This window comes from Mesocricetus auratus, unplaced genomic scaffold (assembly GCF_017639785.1).
Source record: "Mesocricetus auratus isolate SY011 unplaced genomic scaffold, BCM_Maur_2.0 Super-Scaffold_100020, whole genome shotgun sequence".
NCBI classification, from domain to species: domain Eukaryota; kingdom Metazoa; phylum Chordata; class Mammalia; order Rodentia; family Cricetidae; genus Mesocricetus; species Mesocricetus auratus.
In genome coordinates, this window is record NW_024429201.1 from 16,198,206 (window position 1) to 16,220,781 (window position 22,576).

At 41.5% G+C, this 22,576-nt stretch overlaps 1 protein-coding gene across 12 annotated transcripts in view; it reads left to right on the forward strand.

Annotated features, from left to right (window-relative positions):
- Nucleotides 1-22,576, forward strand: part of Mast4 (microtubule associated serine/threonine kinase family member 4) — a 575,239-nt gene that overhangs the window by 307,193 nt on the left and 245,470 nt on the right. For 7 of the 12 annotated variants that reach the window (XM_040729116.1, XM_040729119.1, XM_040729117.1 and 4 more), the window contains one exon: nt 13,523-13,558. The exons of the other annotated variants lie outside the window; for them this stretch is intronic. In XM_040729116.1, the coding sequence (XP_040585050.1) occupies nt 13,523-13,558 (36 nt within the window). The remainder of the gene's footprint in view (nt 1-13,522; nt 13,559-22,576) is intronic. 12 annotated transcript variants of the gene reach the window in all.

The window sequence follows — 22,576 nt, forward strand, 5'->3', positions numbered from 1 at the left end:
TGCAGCTAGGCTTTGTTGTTGTTTTCCAGAAACTACAACTCCCACCATTCTAGAAAGTTCTCTGGTTCTTGGGTAGGTGGGACTTAGAGGTTAACTTGAGTCTAACATAGAACTACAACTCCCAGGAAGTTACCTGATCCTTGGGTAGGTGGGACTTAGAGGTTAACTTGAGTCTAACATAGAACTATAACTCCCAGGAAGTTACCTGATCCTTGGGTAGGTGGGACTTAGAGGTTAACTTGGGTCTAACATAGAACTACAACTCCCAGGAAGTTACCTGGACCTTGGGTAGGTGGGACTTAGAGGTTAACTTGAGTCTAACATAGAACTATAACTCCCAGGAAGTTACCTGATCCTTGGGTAGGTGGGACTTAGAGGTTAACTTGAGTCTAACATAGAACTACAACTCCCAGGAAGTTACCTGATCCTTGGGTAGGTGGGACTTAGAGGTTAACTTGAGTCTAACATAGAACTATAACTCCCAGGAAGTTACCTGATCCTTGGGTAGGTGGGACTTAGAGGTTAACTTGGGTCTAACATAGAACTACAACTCCCAGGAAGTTACCTGGACCTTGGGCAGGTGGGGCTTACAGGTTAACTTAGGATCTAACATTTCTAAATACATTTAACCATAGAAGTGTAAGGCATGCCTCGGGAGCAGCTTTGTATGAAAAGTTACTGATTTAGGACATGACAGAGATGGCTCATATAGCGAGCTTCATGTGTCACTAATGTGGCTGTGGTAGTGAGTACATAGGTGCTTATATTACATCTTCTTTGACAACATTCTTGATTGGGAGGAAGTGCAGTCCAAGCATTTAACCAAACCTTTGCCCGGGGTTAAAAATAACTTACATAGATGTTATATTTAAAAAAAATCTTTTTAGAATATGTATTTTGTTTCTTGGTAGTTTTTTATCTCTTGCTGAAAATCACCCCACATGACTCCAGTTTTATAGTACTTGTAAGTTACCTGTGTTGGGCACTATTGGTGAATGCCAGAACATACACTGAATTGTGTGGTTAGGTTTCAGGGCCCTCAAAATCGCTTCTGATATGCTGCCTGAAAGTAGGTGAGGAGAAACATGAGATCACTGTATTTACGGTGATGAATGAAAACTTTGAGCTTCAGAATTTGACCCTGGCTGTTCTTCCTGCCCAGCAAGTGCCTGATCTGGTAATGTCTCCAATACTGCTGTTTGTGGAATAGACACAAGCTTACCTCCCACTAGTCAGGCAGCCTCCACACAGGATACATATATGCTGCGGGGTCTCTGTAGCCACACTCACCCCCCCCCCACCAAACCTGTCTGCTAGGACAGAGATCATGTGGCCGAATGGCAGATTCTATGTCCTTGGTGTTATAAGTTCATCCTGGGACACACAGACTCTCTTGACATAATTTTTTATTTGGCTGGTCCCCAATCCCTGTGTTAGTATTGTTGGTCTACTATAGAGGCCTTGCCTGACATTTTTAAATAGAACTCTATCCAGAGGAGTTTGTTTCTAGGCCAAGAAAGTGAAAAAGTGAAAAAGGCAAAGATGGGAACTTATGGGGAGTTAGGAACAAAAGCCAGGCATCCCTGACAGTTGCCACTTACTTTAAAGGCTCCCTTTGTGTTTTGTTAATTGCCTAAGTAAACAGCGCCCTAGGACAGAGGCCTTTTCTCTCCCTCTCCCTGTCTCTCTCTCTCCCCCTCCCTGCCTCCCTCCCTTCCCCAGAGTGCCTCTGTAGTGCTTATGCCCTGGAGAGAGCAGCAGGAAACTGGCTGGAGCCAGCTCTTCCCACCTCCTCCCCTCCAGCTTTCAGATTTCTCCACAAAGCAAAAGAAATTGTACTATCTATTCTTAGCTGCAGATTCTCCCTGCTGTTCAACATGGCCTTCGCTTTCTTGTTTAATTACGAGCTTTGCCATGTTCTTGCATGGAGCCCTGTAGACCTGGGAATCTGTGAAATCATGGCAGTTACCACTTTTTTTTTTTTTTTTTTTTTTTTGTAGAAGCAATGAATGATGCATGGATGGTTTCTGAGTTTCAGATTCTTTGGCCACAAAAGCGTTAGAGATGCCTGTTAGGGGCACCCAGCAGCAAGAACGTGAAGTACAAGCCGCTCTAGAAAGAGATGTGGACCTGCTGAGGAATGGCACCCGAGAGTCAGTGGCAGTGCCTTGTTCTTTTTTTGGTTTTGGTTTTTCGAGACAGGGCTTCTCTGTGGCTTTGGAGCCTGTCCTGGAGCTCGATCTGACCTTGAATTCACAAAGATCCATCTGCCTCTGCCTCCTGAGTGCTGAGATTTTAGGTATGTGCCACCACTGCCCAGATGCCTTGTTCTTTTTAAAACACCTGATCTAGCAGCAACACTGGCACCTTCATCAACCTCCATTTCTTCGCCACTCTCCTTTCCCTTTCACTGTTCTGAAAGGAGCTGTAGCCCGCTAAGGCTGGCCTGGGTAGATACACATGTATTAGGAGTCTAAATAGTGTGTGATAGGCCTGTAGGTAGCCCAGCTTCTTATCTTTATGTAAAGCAGTGCCCATCTGCATCCCACCTACTCTGATGCTATATTCCCTAGAACCAGAAATTCATTCATGTGGACCTTGAAGCTATTCTCCCTTTGATACTTTACCTACATGTACCTGCCTTTGAGTACAGCAGAAGTCTCATCAATGGGAGCCTTCTAGTGAGCTGGCCTGACAACTGATGTCTTAGGTTAAAAACATGGACTCCGGCTGCCTTGGCATGCTCCGTTTGGCCACCCAGCCCCATATGCCAACTTGAAGAGGCAAGTAATTGTAAGAAGCAGAAAGGATTTGTTCAATGTAGCCATACTGAACATAAAAGAGGTCCAGTGACAACCAAGTTGATCCTGGAAGTCAATTTCATTGTCCTTGTAAATCTGAGTGTGCTACCCATCACGACATCCTACATCCCTGACACCTCTGTTAAGACCCTAGTCACCTAGAGACACCCAGGGTGGGCCAAAGGGAACATCTTTCTCTTCAGAGCCCGGAAATACCTCCTGCTGATGAACCTCTAAGAGGATGTTGCTACAGCTGTCAGGCTTTTTAGCCTTCATCAATTTAGTCATCATAGACAGATATGCTAATACATAATATGGTGTATACAACACACTGATTTAAGATGTACCCTCAGATAGTCATCATACCTTTACAAATGGCTAGTCAGCTAGAATTCTCCCTAGTGAGCCCCAAGACAGTACAAACTTAGTATTTCCATGATTATATAATTTACAGTATAGACCTCATAGACACACTCATTTTTCTGTGTACCTAAATATCTCCTGGTAATTTCCAACACACAGATCATACAGTTCAAGCTTTCTTGTCACATGAGCAGATCCCTAAATAATTCAGAAGAGCTCCCGATTTGCTCAGTAGACCTCCCAAAGATAATGGACCCAACTTGCTGTTAGGTAACTAGCAAATTCAGATAGTTGAAAAAGAACCCCAACAGCTCCAAAGACCCTCTAAACTAATTAAGAAAGGGAAGGGCAAGAATGAAGGTACAGGCTTGGGGGAGCAGGTCAGGGTATACCTAACAAAGCATGGTCATAGTCCTACTTCTGCCTCTGCCAGGTGGCCTTACAACCTCCATCTCTTGAGGGGAGAGCAAGCAGTCTTCCTCCTCCAAGAGGAACACTTCTTCTCCAGGGTGTGGCCTCACTACTGGCTAATTCCCCCCCACCTGTGCCATCAGCCAAAGAAAAGAAGATAGACACAAAAGGAAGCCCAATTGTCATGATTTTCCCATACACTTAGTTACCCTGTCAGTTGCCTTTTAGCAAAAGTGGCCAGAGACTAGTCTACTAGAGATTTGAGATGTTGAAAACTTTTGCTCTATGAATAAATGCACAAAGGGCAATGATGGCTGTCTTCTTCCCACAGGCACAGCCTCCAGGCATGGGTGGGGAGAGAGAGTGATGCTTAGAGAGAGATTGCTGTCAAAGAGTGCTTGGGATCTTCCAAGCAGAGAAAAGTGCTGGTCCTTGGAAGCCTGGGTAGAGCTGAAATGCTGGACTTGAAACTACAGTGTGTCTTCCAAACGATGTGTTTGAGTTGCCTGCACTGGATCAGGGCATTTCTGAGCTTGGGATTCCTCCTCCTGAGACAAGCGAGGTAGTGACTTTCAAAGTCATTTAATTGGCTTGGGTGAATGCAATTAGTATGTATAGTTCTGTGTGCTTTTTTAAAAAAGACTTAAAAACTCAGAGCACAATGCCTTGCCTGGCTGTTTCCCAAAGTAGTTTGGGTAAAATGAAGTTATTTCCAGGATGCGGGGAGAGAGAATCACCTTGTTTTGCAATAGATTTGAAACAGATTTGTGAGATTTTCAGCAAGATGAGGCAACATTTCCAGAAAGAGAAGGGACTTAATTCATGCAAAATAAAGGACATATAAACCATATTTGGCTATGCATTAAAGCAAATTAATTTTCTCCGTTGCACTCTCTAACACTCTCACCCCCACAAATATTGGAGTAAGAATTCAGAGTATCTACTGTCAGAGCCAAATAGAAGTCCAGTGTCGTGTTGAATGTTAGAAATCCAAAAACAAAACGAAGAAAAAATTGAGTGTTGCGTCTGAATTAGCATTTAAAGTGGCATGTTTATATAAAAAGAGAGAGGTGGTGTAATATATCGTAAAGAGAGGAATTCGGGCTGTGGAGAATGTCAGTTGCATTTATATATTCATCAAGCAGCCAGTGTGGCATTTGGCATGCATGCAGCCTTCCTTCTTAGGCATGAGTTTGTCTGCTGTGGGGAGAGAGGATGCTGGGAAAACAAAACAATGCAGGAGGGTGCTTCCCTTCAGAAATTAAAGGAAGACCTTCTTCTCCAGGGGAGAGGGTTGGGTTATCTTGGAAAAGGTTTAGAATCACCAAAATCCACGTGTACTTCTAAACATGGAGATTAGAATTGTGTGATGGGGGGAGGGCAGGTGGTGGCGATGCATTAGGGGAATTTAAAATACCATTTCCAGCTGAGAACAACCTTGGTTAAAGGCGACTTTGGGGTTTAGGTTGGTAAAGCTGTTCTCCAGCCTTGGGTCCTCAGATAAATGAAGGGAAGTCAGAAATTCTAGTCATTCTTACTAGAATAACGTCAGCAGATCTGGGAAGTGTTTTCCATAGGCAATTCCTTTTCAGATCATACAGTGTGGCCACGGGGCTGCAAACAGCCAGACACCTTCTCTGGCCTGCTGATCTGTAGGAAATCTCCAGATAGGGCTTTGGAACACTGCCTGGATTTGAATTCTGTCTCTGCCAGTTAACCAGTTCAGGACACTTGACATTGCTTCACTTCTGTGTATCTTAACTTCCCATCTGTTAGATGGAAATACTACTCTATCCTGGAATTGTTCAGAGGGTTAGATTGATATTTTTAAAATGTTTTTATTGTGCCTGGCATACATATGTAGTATTAGGAAATAGGACATAACCCATGCCATTTATTTGTAGCCTTTTGGAGTAGTCAAAAATCCACCAAGTATGCAGTAGAAGTAATCTTTTTTTTTTCCTTCTTTTAAAACATTTTTAGGGGCTGGAAGGATGGCTTAGCAGTTAAGAGCACTGGCTACTCTTCCAGAGGGCCTGAGTTCAATACCCAGCACCCACATGGTGGCTGACAACCATCTGTAATGAGTGAGATCTGGTGCCCTCTTCTGGTGTACATGCAGATAGAGCACTCAAATAAATAAATAATAAAAATAAATGAATCTTTAAAAAATAAAACATTTTTAAAAGACTTACTTTTTATGTATATGAGTGTTTTGCCTGCATGCATGTATGTATACCGTGTACAAGTCTGGTGCCCATGGAGATCAGAAGAGGGCATCAGATTCCCTGGCACAGGATTTCTGTGTGGGTGCTGGGAACTGAGTCGGGACCCTCTCTAAGAGCAGTCAGTGTTCTTAACCAACTCTCCAGCCTGGAGGAAGTATTCCTAAAGTCAAATGAGTGTAGTATCATTTTCTAGGAGGCTACTTTGTTGCATTTTCTGAGAGGTGCTCAGGGGGCAGATGGCCTTGTGGCCTTGGGTAGGGCTTGCACTGCAGTGGACAGCCTGGTAAGCAGAGGTTTCTGCCTGTACAACTGAGACAGACACAGACAGTCATTATGTTGCAGAGACATGAGTGCTTAGTAGCCCCTTTCCCACAATCTCAGTCTCCCTCAGCATAGTGTAAGTTCCGTTTTGGAACTGTGGTTTGTTTCATGGAAGTGTTGAGGAACCTGGAAAATTTTAATCATAGGATTTCAAAGCTGGGAGAATCCTTAAGAGAAACTAACTTTCTTCAAATTTGCTTTATTTGATCAGCAAGGAACTAGCAACTAAGAGGGGATGGAACCTATTGGGCTCAAGTAGTCCATTGATTGTGAAACGTGAGCAGAATTTGGGGCTCCTAACCACTGTACACCGGCGTGATCTTTTCACCTTGAGGCCGGTATGCTTGAGTGGTAGCAAGTCCATGGATGTTTGTTCTGTAGGTGTAAAGCTTATCATCCTCCTCCGTAGTGTGGACCAATCATCCTCCTCCATAGTGTGGACCACACGATAAGCAGGCTTCACAGAGTGTGCCTTCCTTCACCATGTTTGTCAAAGCTTCTTTTAATGTGCTGGAAAGTCAGGCAAGTTCTTAAGTTTCCACTTGCTGCTGAGGGGGAACAAGCTAGCCAAACCCCAAGCACCACCAGGAACAAAGTGTACCCCGGAGTGATAAAGAGACCAGTGACAGCTGCCCAACTCAGGGTGCTAGAGTGCCCAGCTGTGGTGACTGGCTTCTCTCTACATATTCATCATCCACCAGCCATGTGAGCCATCCTTTGAATTCAGTATTGTTCTCTCTTTACCCCATTGTGCAGAAGCAAATTGGGCCCTCTGATGTGTAGACGGGAGCCAGGGAGAAGTGGGGCTTCTCTTGTGTCTCCAGGAGTGTCTCTTTAGGAGGCTTCATGTCCTTCCTCCTCATTCTTTGGAGTGGCGACAATCAGACTTAAGGAACTGGGATAATCAAAAGTGCTTTGCGGGTGTCTTTCTCTCCTCACTGCAATGGGGACCTTACTCCTTGAAATTTGGCTGGGACATTTTGTTGTCATAAGACTATACCTGCTTTGTCTTTAACCTATTGTGATGTAAAGGCACCTCTTCCGGGTAAAACTAAGGACATCCCTGTACTAACATGTTAGAATGTGGGGCATGCCCATGGAGCTTTCTAGTTACCACACATTCCTTCCTAAGGGCCGTCTGAGCCCTGCTTCCTCTCACATGCTATACAGACAACGTTTTCCTCTCTGCCATGGAAATTCTACACAGATAGTCCACTTGACACAAATGAATGAGAGAAAGTGGCTTGATTAACTATATAAATTTGATTGTCGTGTAGCTATAAATAGGTAGCTATTTTAGATTGGAAAGTGTGTATGTGTATATGTGTGCAAGAATGCATTTGTATATTGGGGGGTACTCACCCATGTAGGGTGGGGGCACAGGTCTTTTTATCATTCTTTAATTTTTTTTTTGAGACAAGGTCTCAATAAACCTGCAATTCACAGTGTTCTCTGGGCTGGCTAAAGCCTGGGATCCATAACTAGTTCTGGAGTTACAGACATGCATTACTGCTTTAGGCTTTATGTGGGTGCTAGTGAACTAAATTCAGTTTTTCATGCTTCCATAGCTGACCAATTGCTCTGGTCCCTAGAATGCAAAGTCTGCCAATAAATTTAAATGTGTGATAGAATTTAGAGAAATGTTTTTGGAATGCCTATAATATAATCTCTTTAAGAAGTATTTGGCTATCTTGTAGTTGCATTCATGAAAGTGTTCTTGCTTTATTAAAGCTCACGTGTGCACGCACACACACACACACACACACACACACACACACACACAAAACAAGAATCCCTGTTGTGTTGGGCTCTGGGGATTGCTCGGTTGGTAGAGTGCTTGGCCGACAGCATTGGCTGTGTTCAGTCTCCAGCATTGTATAATTTCAGCCCTTAGGAAGTTAGACACAGGAGGATCAGAAGTCTAAGATCTCCTTTGCTGAGTTCAAGGACAGCCTAGGCTATGCGAGACCCTGCCTAAGAAAAGAAGGAATGTAGGATGGCCTTTGTACCTTTTCTGCACAAGAAGAACTGATTTTTAACTTTTGGCATGTCATAGCCATCATAGGATTAACCTTGCGGAGACACCAGTGCTGTGTCCCAGCTCCCCCTGCTCGTGGATTTTCCATGGTGGTAGCTGTCAGTGTGGTGGTGGTGGATAAGTTTTTAATGAGACAAGTCGGCTTAGAGGCAGGGGTTAGCTTTGAGATTTATTTTTTAAGCAACTGAAGAGGGCATTTTCTTCAGGCACTACGTGACTTCCACAAGTGTAGCTGTCGTGAAGAAGTGACAGTGTTTAGGTTCGGGGACCAATGACTTACCCTCTGGGTAGGTGCAGCTTGCGGGGTGGATTCCCCTTTCTCTGTTATCCTTGGTCTCCTTGCTGGAATTGTATTTGTTTAGCAGGGGCGCACGCTCGTGTTCACCAGGGGCTTAGGGTACAATGCACAGTGTTTAATGTGTTCAATCAAGAGCCAGTCATCTGAAAGAAGAAACAAAGGCTTTTTTTCCTGTGTCTAAGGTACATGAGTTTAAATGTTAAAAACAATCCTTGTGGGCTACAGAAGCACTTGGAAGAGCTGAAGGGTGTTTGAAAAATGCACTTGACATCGCATGCTGAGATGAATTAATATAGCTTGGTATGCAGGTTTCCCATCTTAGGGGAACAGTGCTGCTTGTTAAGGAGGCATTCTAAGGTATTAATGGGTATGTAAATGTAGTTGGTTCTGGAGGAATCGTGGACAAATATTGTCATAAACATTGGGTAAAGCACATAACTTAACTATTATCCTTGAGAATTCAGGCTCCAAAATTTTAAGCCAGGACTGTTTAGTTTCCACCTTTCCTTTGGTTTTCCTCTTCCTTGTGTTTTGTTCCAGGTGGTAGCATTTACACATCATTTTTATACATATTTATACATATAATATCCACGGCAGTGGCTCTCCCAGATTTTTAAGAGGAGAATCACAGCAAAGATCTTCTGCTCAGTACTTCCTGGGGTCTGCCTAGTCACTCCCCAGTCTAGTGCACACCACATCTACTACTGCATTGTAAGTACTTAGGCTACATTACATTGGCATACTGAAGAACTGGGTATTCTGTTGCTCGGAAGCCATAGCAAAATTTTAAAACAGCAGACTAAAAAAACCAACCATTCCTACAGTTGCCTCCTCTCCTGGAATCCCGCCTAGCATGAACCAACTTGAGCTGTCCCAGAGAACATGGTAACCCTACATGGTCTATCAGTTGAAATTATACTCTTATTCCCAGTAAGAAGACAGTTGTATTGAAGCCTGGTTGGCGTATAGTAAAGTGCACATAATTTCCAGGCCACATTTGGGATTTGTGGATGCTCAGTGATAGAGTTCTTGCCTCACAGTGCTGCAAAATAAAAATTACAGAAATGAAGTGTGCAATGCCACTACCAGCCCCAGCAAGAGCGTGGACTGCCCATCTCCCCTGTGAGGTCCCTTTTGTCTCTTGTATTATTCCCTCCATCTGTGTACCCCAGCCAGGCAACTCTCAATGGTTTCCAACCCTAGAGATTAGTTTCACTTTTATAATGTTATGGGATGATACTGGAAATATCATTCCCCAGTTTTGATCTGGCTTCTTTTAGTTAATGTAGCTATTTTGAGGTCTATCCACGTTCTAACAGATGCTGCATATGTTACTACTAATTCTTTCCATTGCTAGGTAATATTCTGTTGCATGGCAATGTCACTGTCTGATTATCCATTCACTTCTTGATGATACTTGGGAAGTTGATAATTTGTAGCCTTTATGAATAAATCTGCTACAGGCTGAGCATCCCTAACCCAGAATCCTTAAATCTAAAATGTTCAGCAATCTGGAGCATCTCAAGGTGTAAACATGTTGGATAAGAGATGTTGAATCTGTAAATGAAGTGTGCCCACCTGTGAGTTTTTATTCTCCTTATTATCAGAAGAGCAAATGTTTGGAATTCTGATGATCTTTTAATTTGTTCTTTAAGTGCTTTGGTGCTGAATCTAAGCAATCTGCACAATTATGAAAGTTTACCCCTCTGTTTCCCAGAAGTTTCATATGTTTCGAGCTGTGTTTTAATTTTGAGTTAATTTTTACACATCAAGAGAGATGTCAGTGAAAGTTCCTGCTTTTCTATGTAAATATCTAATACTTCTGGTACCGTTTGGAATGGACTGTCCTTTAGTCATTGGAATTCTGTGTATTTTTATCAAAGCTCAATTGTCCCTGTATGTGAGTGTCTCTTGAAGGCCTTATCTTCTTTCATTATCTGTATGTCTTTACATTAGTGCCCTGATCATGGCTTGATAGGGAGTCTTCTTGGTGGTAATGCTGATCCTTCAACTTTATGCATTTCCAAGTTGTTTTTTTAGCTGCTTGGGGTTCTTAAATTTTAGAAGAAGTCTGTCCACTTCTTCAAGAAAATCTGAGAGGACGCTTGCCCCTGCAATTGCATGGAGACTATGTGCAAATTTGAGGATTAGTGATAAGTCTGCAGGAATTATAATGTCAGAGCTGGATGAGAGGGAATGATGTGCTAGCATGGAGAGGTGGGGATGGAGCTGTGTTTAGATAAGGATGAAACCAGTGAATCCACGGCAACAACTGGGGAGTGAGAGGCAGAGATGAGCACTTACTTCATCAGAAGATCCCTTTCAGAGAAGTTCAAGGGGAATGCCGGGAATGCCTGGGAGAGCAGTTCTTGGAACAGCTCACAGAGTCTAGAATTGGAAGGAAGAAGCCATATTTTTTTTCCAGAAAGAAGGACAGCTATGAGAGTTCAGGCACCCTGCTAAGCAGTGAGAAAGGAAGATTGGCTAGAAAGTTCAGGAGAGGCCCAGGAAAGTTGTGCCTCAGGACACTCTTGATGGCTGTTCACATTACAAGGATTGTGTTGCACAGCATTGTCTATTGTACAGTGAATTGGTTGTTGGTCTAGGATAGGAGGAAATCCAAAGTAATTTTGCTGTCTCCCCTCCCCAGAGAGATTTTGCTATGTCTAGAGATACCTTTGCTTGGCCTAATTATTGGGGGTAAATGGGGCTTTTCCTTTCTAGTAGAAAGAAGCCAAGAATGATGTTAAATGTCCTACTGTGTACATGGAAACCACTATCCCCAGACACCAAGAGTCACCTGCCCAACCTGTTGGAAAACATGATCCAGAGAGGGAGGGACAGAAAAGGAAGTGAAATGAGAGAGGTGATGATTGCTCTGAGAATTCTTGGGCCTGATACATCTAGGAGAATCCCTCTTGTGTGGCTGCTAAAAACTTTCCCTGGGTGATCAAGTATTAACCTGAGGATCTTCACTAAGGACTTTTTAGAAAATTAATGCAAAAGTTACCAAATCAAAGGTAACTGTATACAAGGATTCCTTGAGTACATGATAGAAATTTGGAATATCTGGGTTAGCTTCTTTTGGAAAACAATCAGCGTGGACATGGCAGTATCCTTTGAGGACTTTACTGATCAGTCAGCTTTTGTTTGCAGCTGATAGAAGACCTAGCCCAGTGTCTAAATGACATAAAGAGAACTAACTAGCTCAGATAACTGAAAAGCCCAGGCTCCACACCGAATACAGCCAGAGGTCAGAAGTGCTCATTCAGACATGGGGTCATGTGACCATTGGTCACCACCTGTTCCCGGGACACTTTGTTTTTCCTTATTCATTTTCACCTAGGGGATAACTGTTATTCTCCTGCCACCATAGTTCCCCTCTGATTGGTCCACTTTAAATTCTGAACCTACTCATGTTGAGCTCTTGCCATTAGGCTAGTCTGAGTTGGGAAATGCAAAAATGTGGGTTTTCTCACTCAGAGTTCTTTAATGCTACATTGAAATGAAAGACCTTGGAAGCATCTATCTGATTAGAACAAAGATGCTAAAATTACATTTGCTGAGCTAGACGGTTGTCTCAAGCCTATGAAGTGCTGAGGGCCCAAATTCAGATGACCAGCATCCATGTAAAAAGTAGGTGCCTTTGCGATCCCAGGGGTGGAGAGATGGAGTCAAGAGAATTCTTAGGCTCAGTTGCCTGCCAGTCTAGCCAATCATTGAACACAACATTCGGTGAGAGTTCTTTTCTCAAAAATATTGATGGTGTCTTAGGGTTTTTATTGCTGTGATGAAACCCTGTGACCAAAAAAGAAAAGTTGAAAAGGAAAGGGTTTCTTCAGCTTACACTTTCACAATACTGTTTATCATTGAAGGAAGTCAGGACAGGAACTCAGACAGGGCAAGCTCCTGAAGCTGATGCAGAGGCCATGGAGGGGTGTGGCTTACTGACTTGTTTCACATGGCTTTCTCAGCTTGCTTTCCTATAGAACCCAGGACCACCAGCCCAGTGATGGCCCCGCCCACAATGGTCTGGGCCCTCCTGCAACCATCACTAATTAAGAAAATACCTTGCAGATGGGTCTTATGGAGGGAGTTTCTCAATTGAGGCTCCTCCCTAAGTAATGACTCTGGCCTGTGTCAAGTTGATATAAAACCAGGCAGTACAGATAGAGAGCAATCAGAAAAGACACCCAACATTGTGTCTGGCCTCCACATACTGTGTACACGTTTCTTCCCTCCCATCCACATGAGCAATATCCAGAAATCCAACACCATTAGAATGCAGTTTGAGTCCTGCCATATATGCTTTTTAATTCTTAGAATTATTAGGAAATTGCATTCATTCACTTTTTATTTTATTTAATTTTGAAAAACGTACCTACTGGAAAATTTCCAATTGTGTAAGTGTCTTGGAATTATTTCCCATGGAGCAGTGGTTTAGAAACAGTTTAGGAGTCCCTGGAAAATGGAGTATATAATCTGCATTGCCCAAACTATATGGTGAACACAGAGAGGAGACATGGGCAAGACACCAAGAATGAACATGGGTGAGATGAGAATGAGCCAACAAAGAGTCATTTGTTCCTTCATTGACCGTTTACTAAGTACGAATGTCCTGGATGGAGGCTGACATTCTTAACCAAAAATAACTTTGAAAGTTATAAAACTCACAACTGTGCTCATCCTAAGTAGTGAGCCAGTCCAATCATAAACACTGTCTCCATTTATCACTCATGGTGCACTTATTAGGTTAGTTGGTGTGCTTCTATTCTTGGTTTTATTCATGCTACCCACCTTAGCAAAGATGGTAGGCATTTATGGTTCTGTTCATGTGTCTCACTTTATCAATCTCCCAACTTAATGAAGACAACACTATGTCATCCATTTGATTGATTATGTAATATCTGATGTGATAGATGGTTGGCAATTTCGTTTTTCTTTTGATGAACATTCATGTTATATTAAGTACTGCCTTTGCCAACGCTCATGCACAGCCACAATGCTGCCATGAACGTCTCTGTGCTTACATACTTACATACTGGTCCTTTTTTCCCTATAGGGTAGATTCCCAGAAGTGGAATTGCTTGGTCAAACGGTATGTGTTTCTCATTTTAATAGATATCGCTAGATTACCCAAAGGAATAGCAAGCCACCTCCCATTTCCTGCATTTTCTTCAGCACTGGATGCCCCTGTTAAATTCTCGCCAGCCTCACTGTCTCTAATGATTGACCTTTCATTTTCCCTCCTTCCACTAATGCTGAGTCTGTCGTGTGTCAGATGTCTGCATTTCTTTTGTCATTATCTCACTTTCATAGCCCACCTTTCCATTTTCAAACTCTAGGAGTCCAGTTTTTAAAGGTGTTAATCATTTGCTATGTGTGTGAAAACATCTTTGTAATTTTTCCCCTCTGGGTATGCCTTTTGTCAAATGGAAACTGTTAATTGTTTAATCAAATGTCTTTTCCTTTATGACTTCTGAGATTTCTGTTGTGCTCTGCATGGTTTGCTTACCTCAATGTCATGAAAAATTGTCTTAAATATTTTTGCCTCATTAAAAATAATCTGAGTGTTAATCTGGTTTTCAGTGTTGCATGTGGTATCAAGCAGGATCCAGTTTCTTCTTGTGTGTCAGAATCATAAGCTAAACCCAAGTCCTAGCTATCACAAGACCCTTGTTTCTTCGTGGGACTGAAATACTAACACTTGCCACATGACTTGTGTGTTTGGGTCTGATTACTGTGTGTCTATCTGTACCAACACAATTCTATTCTGTGACTCTCTAGGGACTGAAATATATGGTAAGTTATCGTCAGCCTTCTTTTCCTCTGTATCACAGCTGTTTTTAATTTTTAATTTTCTGTGTTCTGATTTACAGTTTAAAATTGAAGAAATTTCATCATAAATCTTTAAGTCTTTGTTTTTCTTCCATATTTTTTTTTAATTTTAAATTGTATTTATTTATTTATTTTTACTCTATTACCCAGGCTGATCTGGAACTCACTATGTAGACTAGGCTAGCCTGAACTCACAAGAGACCCAAGATTTCTGAGATTAGAGGTGTGTGCCGCCATGCCCAGCTCACAAATGTTGTAAATACGAAAGGTAATAAAACAGAGTGAATAGAACCAAAAAATAATATTTCTCAGTGTGGAGGCTTCTTTTAACTGATGCTATTAATTAGAATAATACCTTCTTATAAGTTGCAAGTTATTTCTTCTGTCTATTCTAATTCTTTAAATGTGATTTTGTTTCTCCATGATACCTTTTCGATCCTTCCAAGTTGCAGAAACTAGGAAAACAGACAGAACATTTGAATCTATTGGAGAATTACATCATTGCACTGAGAGAGCTCAGTGGTTAAGTGGTGGTTGGTGCAGGCCTTTCATCCTAGCACTAGGGAGGCAGAGGCAGGTAGATCTTTGAGTTCAAGATCAGCCGGGCCTAAAGAGCAAGTCTGAGGACAGCCAGGGCCACCCACCTTGGCTCAAAAAACAAAGCAAAATAAAAAAGAGCATTTGCCACTTCAAGCTAAAGGCTGGATTCAGATTCCAGCACCTAAGTCAGGTGGCTTCAGATACATGTAACGTGGACTTCAAAAGCCTAAGGTCCTCTTCTTGCCTCTCTAGGTACCCACATGCATAAATATACATACACACATGCACATAAAAATACAAAATTAAATATTGAAAAAGTAGTTTAAGTACCAGAGTTAAACATTAAATTTACCTGCTGTTTCTAAGTATGATGGCACACACCTTTTAATCCAGAGTTTGGGAGGCAGAGGCAGATGAATCTCTGTGAATTTTATGCCAGCCTGGTCTACACAGTGAGTTCTAGGTTGGCCAGGGCTTCATAGTGAGACCTTGTCTAATGAAACACACATACACACACACACACACACACACACACACACACACACACACACACACTTGCCTGATACTAAAATAATGCTAATATTAGTTCACACATTAATAAATATGCAAATAAAGGTAAGGTCTGTATTGTTTTTATGAAAATAGAGGGGCATCCCTGGGTAGGTTCTGCCTGTGTTTACTTGGTTAAATAGAAAATATCATCAGCTTTGCTATAGCCATAATTAATATGATGAAATAATTCATGTATTGTAAGCATTGAATTTTCATACTTAGATATAATACATGTATGAATTAAAAGAAGGAGCCTCACTGATTTATGGTAGTTTAGTTTTAAGAACTAGATTGGAAAGGCACTTCTGTGTGTATGTATGATAACGATGGTGATGTAGAAAAAAGAGGGACATTAAGTTACTTAGACGACCCAAATGGATGGTAAAAGTTGAAGCTTTCTCTGTATGATCTTTGATTGTAACCATTTATTATACAGAAGGTGATCAAGTTATTCTTTCCCTTCTGTGAATTCTTAAGTACCCATTTTATATTGCAGTTCTCTTCTCCAATTTATTTCTCGAATTTTACTCTCCACTAATGAGCAATAAGCAATGGACTTTTTTGTTTGTTTGTTTTTGTTTTTTGAGACAGGGTTTCTCTGTATTGTTTTGGGGGCTGTCGTGCAACTCGCTCTTTAGAACAAGCTGGCCTCGAACTCACAGAGATCGCCTGCTTCTTCCTCTCGAGTGTTGGGATTAAAGGTGTGTGCCACCAACGCCCGGCGTGGATTTCCTTTTTTAAACATAACTGTATGTCCTGCTTGAGATAGGCAGAATGTTTTTGTTTTCAGAACAGTATTCTTGTTTGTTTTGGTTTGTTTTGTTTTGTCTGTCTTTGCTAAAGAGCAAGAATGTTCTCAGTGATATGTAGCAGTTGAGATTTACAGGACAGATGGAACAAAATGATTTTCTGCTGGCCAGTATCGAAATCATAACCAACATTGAGGAAATGGTAATTAGAAGACATGAAAGCAAAACGAGCCTCTTGAAAGCCAACAGTCATGAAATATGCAAAGATTGACAAATGATACGAAAAGTGCTAAATAAAAGGCTTATCACATTTCCTGGTTTCTATATAAACTGTTTTCACCAACTCAACAGTGTTTCCTGAACCCAAGTTCTAATCATCATTACAACTGACAGATGATAGTCATAAATATAAAAAGATATAATTATATCAGATGTAATTATGTGTGTATCTGTGGAAACTTCACATTGTTACCTTAAAGTAAAGTCCTGTTTAGAGTGTAGACAGAATCTCAGAAATTGAAAATCTTTTTTTTTTTTTTTTTTTTTTTTTTTGGTTTTTTCGAGACAGGGTTTCTCTGTATTGTTTTGGAGCCTGTCCTGGAACTCGCTCGGTAGACCAGGCTTGGTCTCGAACTCACAGAGATCTATCTGCCTCTGCCTCCCGAGTGCTGGGATTAAAGGTGTGCACCACCAACGCCCGGCCATAAATTGAAAAATCTTAATTCAAGACAAAAACAGAAGCACTGAGGAGTGCATCATAAGATTAACCACAATGAAGGAAAGCTTCTCCCTTAATTAAGTATTTGAGTCTTCAGTTCGTCCCATGGGTGCCCAGTCACTGAGAGATAGGAACGTTTAAACTAGGGGAGAGAATATCTTTTTTTTTTAAACAAATAGTCCTGGAAAACCACCTGTGACTGCAACTTGGCATGGCCATAGGAAGCTACAGGCATTGCTGTGTCAATGGCATGCTTTTGTATTCCTGAAGAGACAAAACTGTAGTTGTTTCATGTGATGCCCACATAAGAAAAGATTGACAAAAAGATGTAGACAACAGAGTCATAGAAATAAATGATGCTCATGGTAACTAAGAAAAGTTGTACTGTTCTTAATCTGCAGCACTGAGTAAAGAAAAATAATGCACACTGATCTATTTATTTTGTTTGCCTTAACTTTAAAATGCTTTTATCATTGTTTGTGTGTTTGTGTGTATATCAGAGGACATCTTCGTGTAGCTGGTTCTCTCTCCATTTTTATGTGGGTTCTCAGATTAACCTGATGTTGCTTGGCGTAATCAGCAAGCACTTTCATCTGCTCAATCATCTCCAGCCGTTTGTTTTTGACGAGGCCGTCATCTAGTCCATACTGACCTCAAACTTGCTGTTATGTAACTGAGGATGACCTTGAAATTGCCTCCATTACCTGAGTGCTGGAATTACAGGGATCAGTTCCCATACCCTTTGTCAACATACACAGGCTTTGCATATGCTAGGCAAGCACTCTACTCATTGAGCTACACCCCCAACTCTGCATGTTTATTTAAATAAATTAGCAAAGGTTCTAGCATATCCCCAGAGTTTACCACATGTGTACTGCACAAATGAAGTTGTTAACCAGAAAATGATACTGCCCCTCCAAAGCTGTTTAGGTGTTGTGTTCCAAGCAATGCCCTAATGTCAGGGGAATCTTTCTGAACTGAAGACTTAAAAGTCTTTATTCATAGGCATTTTTAAAAAAAAAATTATGTGTAGGGGTGTTTTGCTTGCATTTATGCCTGTGTATCATGTGTGTGCAGTGCTTGCAGAGGACAGAAAGAGGAATTGGGTCTCCTGCGACTGACATTACAAGCTACAGTGAGCTGCTATATGGGTGCTGGCAATTGAACCCTAGTGATCTGGAAGAGCAGGCAGTGCTCTTAACTACTGAGCCATCTCTCCAGCTCTCATTCATAAGCATTTTTAACCTAGACCTAACCGAATGGAAATAACCCATGTGGCTTTGAAAATAAAAAATAAAATAAAAATTAATTAACGCTAAGAGAAAGACTTACATGTACTAGTTATCAGTTTATAATTTGTAAGAGATATTGATATATGATTAGCAAGGGTTGTCTGTAACTGACTTCACTCCAAGATGGTTTTAATCAGATCCTATTGCACTGTTCTTGTTCTAAAATGTTTCTCTTGTTAAGTATTGTACTCATGTATTTGGCATCATCTTAAATTGCTTAGAAATGAAATGCCACCATCCTCCTATTTTATTTTGTCTTAGTCCACTACAAGAAAATGCTAAGCCTCCTCCACACAGGAGGTCACAAAATATTGATGCAGCAGTGTATGACTTCTATTCCGTCTAGATTTTGAACAGCTGTATTTAGGCTGCAGTGCAATGGCATTCCCCCAGAGAGATCAGTTCTTTCAGAGAGGTTACCTACTTTGTCCCTTAGTTCAATGAAGAATTTGTAAATCAGGTATAATTGCCATCTGAGTGCTTGTCTTGTCTTGCCTGCTGGCTGGCTGGCTGGTCTTCCAGCTTAAAAAAAAAAAAAGTCCAGACTGCTCCATTTATGTGGATAAAGCCACTGGGTCAGTAGTTGGTGACCCTTATTCTCTGTGCCTTAAGACCGAATAGCTGCCTCCATCATTTGGGGAACCTATTGTGAGCTGGTGACATGTGTCTCCAGCTGCATTTAGCTTCTAGGTTAAGCCATGTCAAAGGACCACCTTTTAAAATGACTCTTCAAATTTGATCCCTCTCTATTAATCGTCACAGTATTTTTATCCATGTGAATGTTTAAATGTCAGTCTCCTCTGTTTTCTCCTGTCCTTTCTGCTAGCATTCAAATTCTAATGACTGAAAGAACTACTTGCAAAGAAAAAAAAATAGAGCTAGAGAGAGAGAGCTCCCATCTCAGTATTGCATTTGTTAAAGGCCAATATACTATCTCCAAGAAAGAGATAGGGCTATTGAAATATATGAATAGAAAACTTCAAAAGCAGATGTGTCAAGGAGATAGAAAGTGAAGATATTTTAAACATAATTGCAGTTGTATTCAGTGGCGAACAAAAAAGAAACAAAGTATTTCTGTTTAATGCCATCCTGAAGTGTGGGAAAATGTATAAGAATGACTAAAATATTCACAGGAAGGTGGGTACCTCAGCATCCTCCAATTTAGGATGGCACATGTCCCCAACCTCCCATTTATCTGACCAGGTCCTCACCACATCTGTAAAGGCCCCCGCATTTTCATCGTCCCAGGCTTCTAGCTGTGGAGCATAAGATCACATTTGTGGGGACACTCTGAGTGAACAAATATTTCCTTTCACAAGGAGATTTCAGAAGTGTCCTTTTATCTCCTAGATGGCCAGGTCTCCTGGAAGCCTGAACAATGAAGAGTCTGAGCAAGCTATTCTGGGCACCAGAACCATGGGAGCTTAACACACTTTGAAGTGCATTGCTCCCCATTGAGGGCCACAGTAAAAAATGGGGTTTTCATAGTCCTTGCATTGATGTCTGCAAAGCCAGATGGCTTTGTAAAATGATCCCCAAAGCAGGCAGGCTGATTAAAAGAAACGTCAGGTAGTTGAAGGCTCCCATACTCAACATGAGCCTGGTACAAAGAATTGTCCTCTTGGGGTACGTTAATGTAAGGGAATATCACTGCTGTATCTTTAGGGGTCAATCAAAGGCAGCATGGCCAGGTGCTGGCAGCAAGAGCTTTAGGAAGAATGCAGTCACTGGAGGAAGGGGTGTTTCCAGAGAATAGGAATGGCCAGGGAGGTAGTGCTTCTGGGGGCTGTAGGTTCTTTCTGAAGTAGGGAGTTACAAGCTGTTGGCCTGTTAACTTCGTATTGAGGTCCTGGATCAGTGTCATCCTGAAACCCTAAAGGCTCTTTGTATTACCCCTAATGGTACCTGCTGCTCCTGCATCCCTTTGTGGTGTCAGTGATGGCAGAGTGGGCACAAGTTCTCTTAGATGTTTGTGCCTGCTAGAGAAATAACTCTGTCTGGATGTGTGACCTTGCACACTGGCCTGCGCCTAAGGACACAGTCATATATTTCAAGTGGTTCCGTGGGGGCTGGTGAAACATGGCCTTGAAGGCAGAGGAGTTCATAGGTGTGACAAATTATTCTTTGGATCCCCAACCCACCAGCCACCAAAGGGAAAAAAAAAACCTAGCATAAAAAGAGTTTGCTGTTTTTCCATCAAGAAGCCCCTTAATCCTGCAATGAACAGCATGTGACGGGGGTTTAAAAACCACGCCACCTGGTCCTCCTGCTGTCTCCCTGTTGCCACCTCTCCCCCTGCCTCATCAGATGTGAGGCTGATGAGCAGACACAGCAGAAGTGGCTGAGGACCAGACACCAGGCTATTTCGTTGAAATAGCTAATTTCAGGAGAGTTTGTATGTTTTGACCTCTTTGAACTTTTATGATCCTTTCAAAGAGGAAAGTAATTTCAACCTGGAAGCATTTCTAGGTATCATATTGGAGAATGAATTGGTGTGTGTATACTTGTTATTGTAGCACATCTTTTGAGTGGAAATAGAGCATCCATGATATTTTAACGGGGGCTAATTGTTCTCTGTAGAAATTTTTTATTTAAATAATATTAATTTAAATAAAATTTTATCAATCTTAGAGGTGATTAGTGTAGGGAATGTAGAGAATACAGGTAGGTAGAAATGCATTCAGAATCCCCTGATTTTATCAATTTGGGGGAAAAGAAAGTTTTAAAAGCAGATATGTGGGGCTGGAAAGGTAGTCTAGTGATTAAGAGCACTGGCTGCTCTTCCCGAGGACCTGGGTTCAATTCCAAGCACCCACATGACAGCTCACAACTGTCTGTGACTTTTGGCCTCTGTGGGCACCAGACACACACATGGTATGCAGACAAAACTCATACATATAAAATAATAAATTAATAAAAAAATTAAAGCAAAGGTTTTAGCTTTCACTGCTGTGTTTGTGCATTAAGTGATGTTTTCTGTAGGTTCTTCTGATGTTAATAATCTTAAGTTTGAGAAATGAGGTAGCAATTTATTTTACTATGGAATTTTTATGGTAAATTCTCACAGATACGAAGGCATTGATAATTTTTTTCTAAGTGTTTTCATCATAAAAAAGATAGTAATATATGAAGTAAAATGATACTTCCACACACATTTTAAGACGTTTTCCAGGTATTTGTGTTTTATATGCTACTCATTTGATGATCATTGACTCTTGCTATGCATTTTCTTTCCAGCTGGCAAGTACTTCTAAGTTGACTGGTTGTCAACGAGTCAAATGCTCCATTTGGCCATAACTTTGCTAAATTCAGACAAAATTAGGCAGCAGATGTGTGTTTGATACTTCTAGAAGTCATGTTCACCTGTTGAGGACACAGTGAACAGTACTAATTTTTAATTTTGCACTTCATGAAATATCAAGTGATGCTGTTTCCCCTAAACTACTAATGATATGTGCTTAGGTTCCAAAAAAGGTTTTACATCTTATGCCCCGGAAATCACTCTGAGGAACATATTTTAATAGATTCCAGGAGTCAACAGAGACTCTGTGTTCTTTCAGAGAATAGAACCAATTGTCTTTGTTTGGCTGCAACACTTTGCCTCTGTAAGAGCTCCTAGGAACAGCATAGCAGCCATTCTTAGCCAACCTGTGATTTGTCGTGTGACTTACTGATCTTGGAAGGAGCCTCAGAGTTGTTGAGTTGGTATTATTCATGTCAGAGAATATATACTGCCCTGCCAGAATGGAGAGTCCCCAAGAGTAGGGTCTTTGCAGTGTCGTTCATGCTTAGAATGATGCCTAGCAGCTAACAGGTGTCCCGTAGATACCTGTAGAATATGATTTTGTGTGATTTGAAGTCATATATTCCCTTTACCTCTTGGCAGTTTCATGGCTAAAGCCCATCTGTTACTTGTATAATTAATAACTGGAATTCCTACATACTTGTTTGATGGAAAATGTGGTGTGCTTCAGATACAGTGCTGGACTTTGGCTTCTTCAGTTAACACATTTCCAGGCTGGCCTAGTTTAGTTTTTAATCTCAAGTCTTTCCTGAGAACAGAAAAGATGATGGATTTTCTTTAAAAGATTTTTTAAAGCGAGGACTGGAGTGGCAGCTTAGTGATCAAGAGCACTTACTGCTCCTCAGAGGAGCTTGGTTCGATTCCCAGCACCCACATGACAGCTCACAGCGGTCTGTAACTCTAGTTCTAGGGGCTTCTATGCCTTCTTCTGGTGTTTGTAGGTACTAGGCACATACATGGTGCATAGACAGACATACACGTAGGCAAAACACCTATATGTATAAAATACAACTTTCAACTAAAAATCGGGGAAGGGTACAATGAGATGTTTCAGTGTGCAAAGGCACTTGCTGTCAAACCTCACCAATGACGTATTTGATTCCCTGACTCTACATAATCGAAG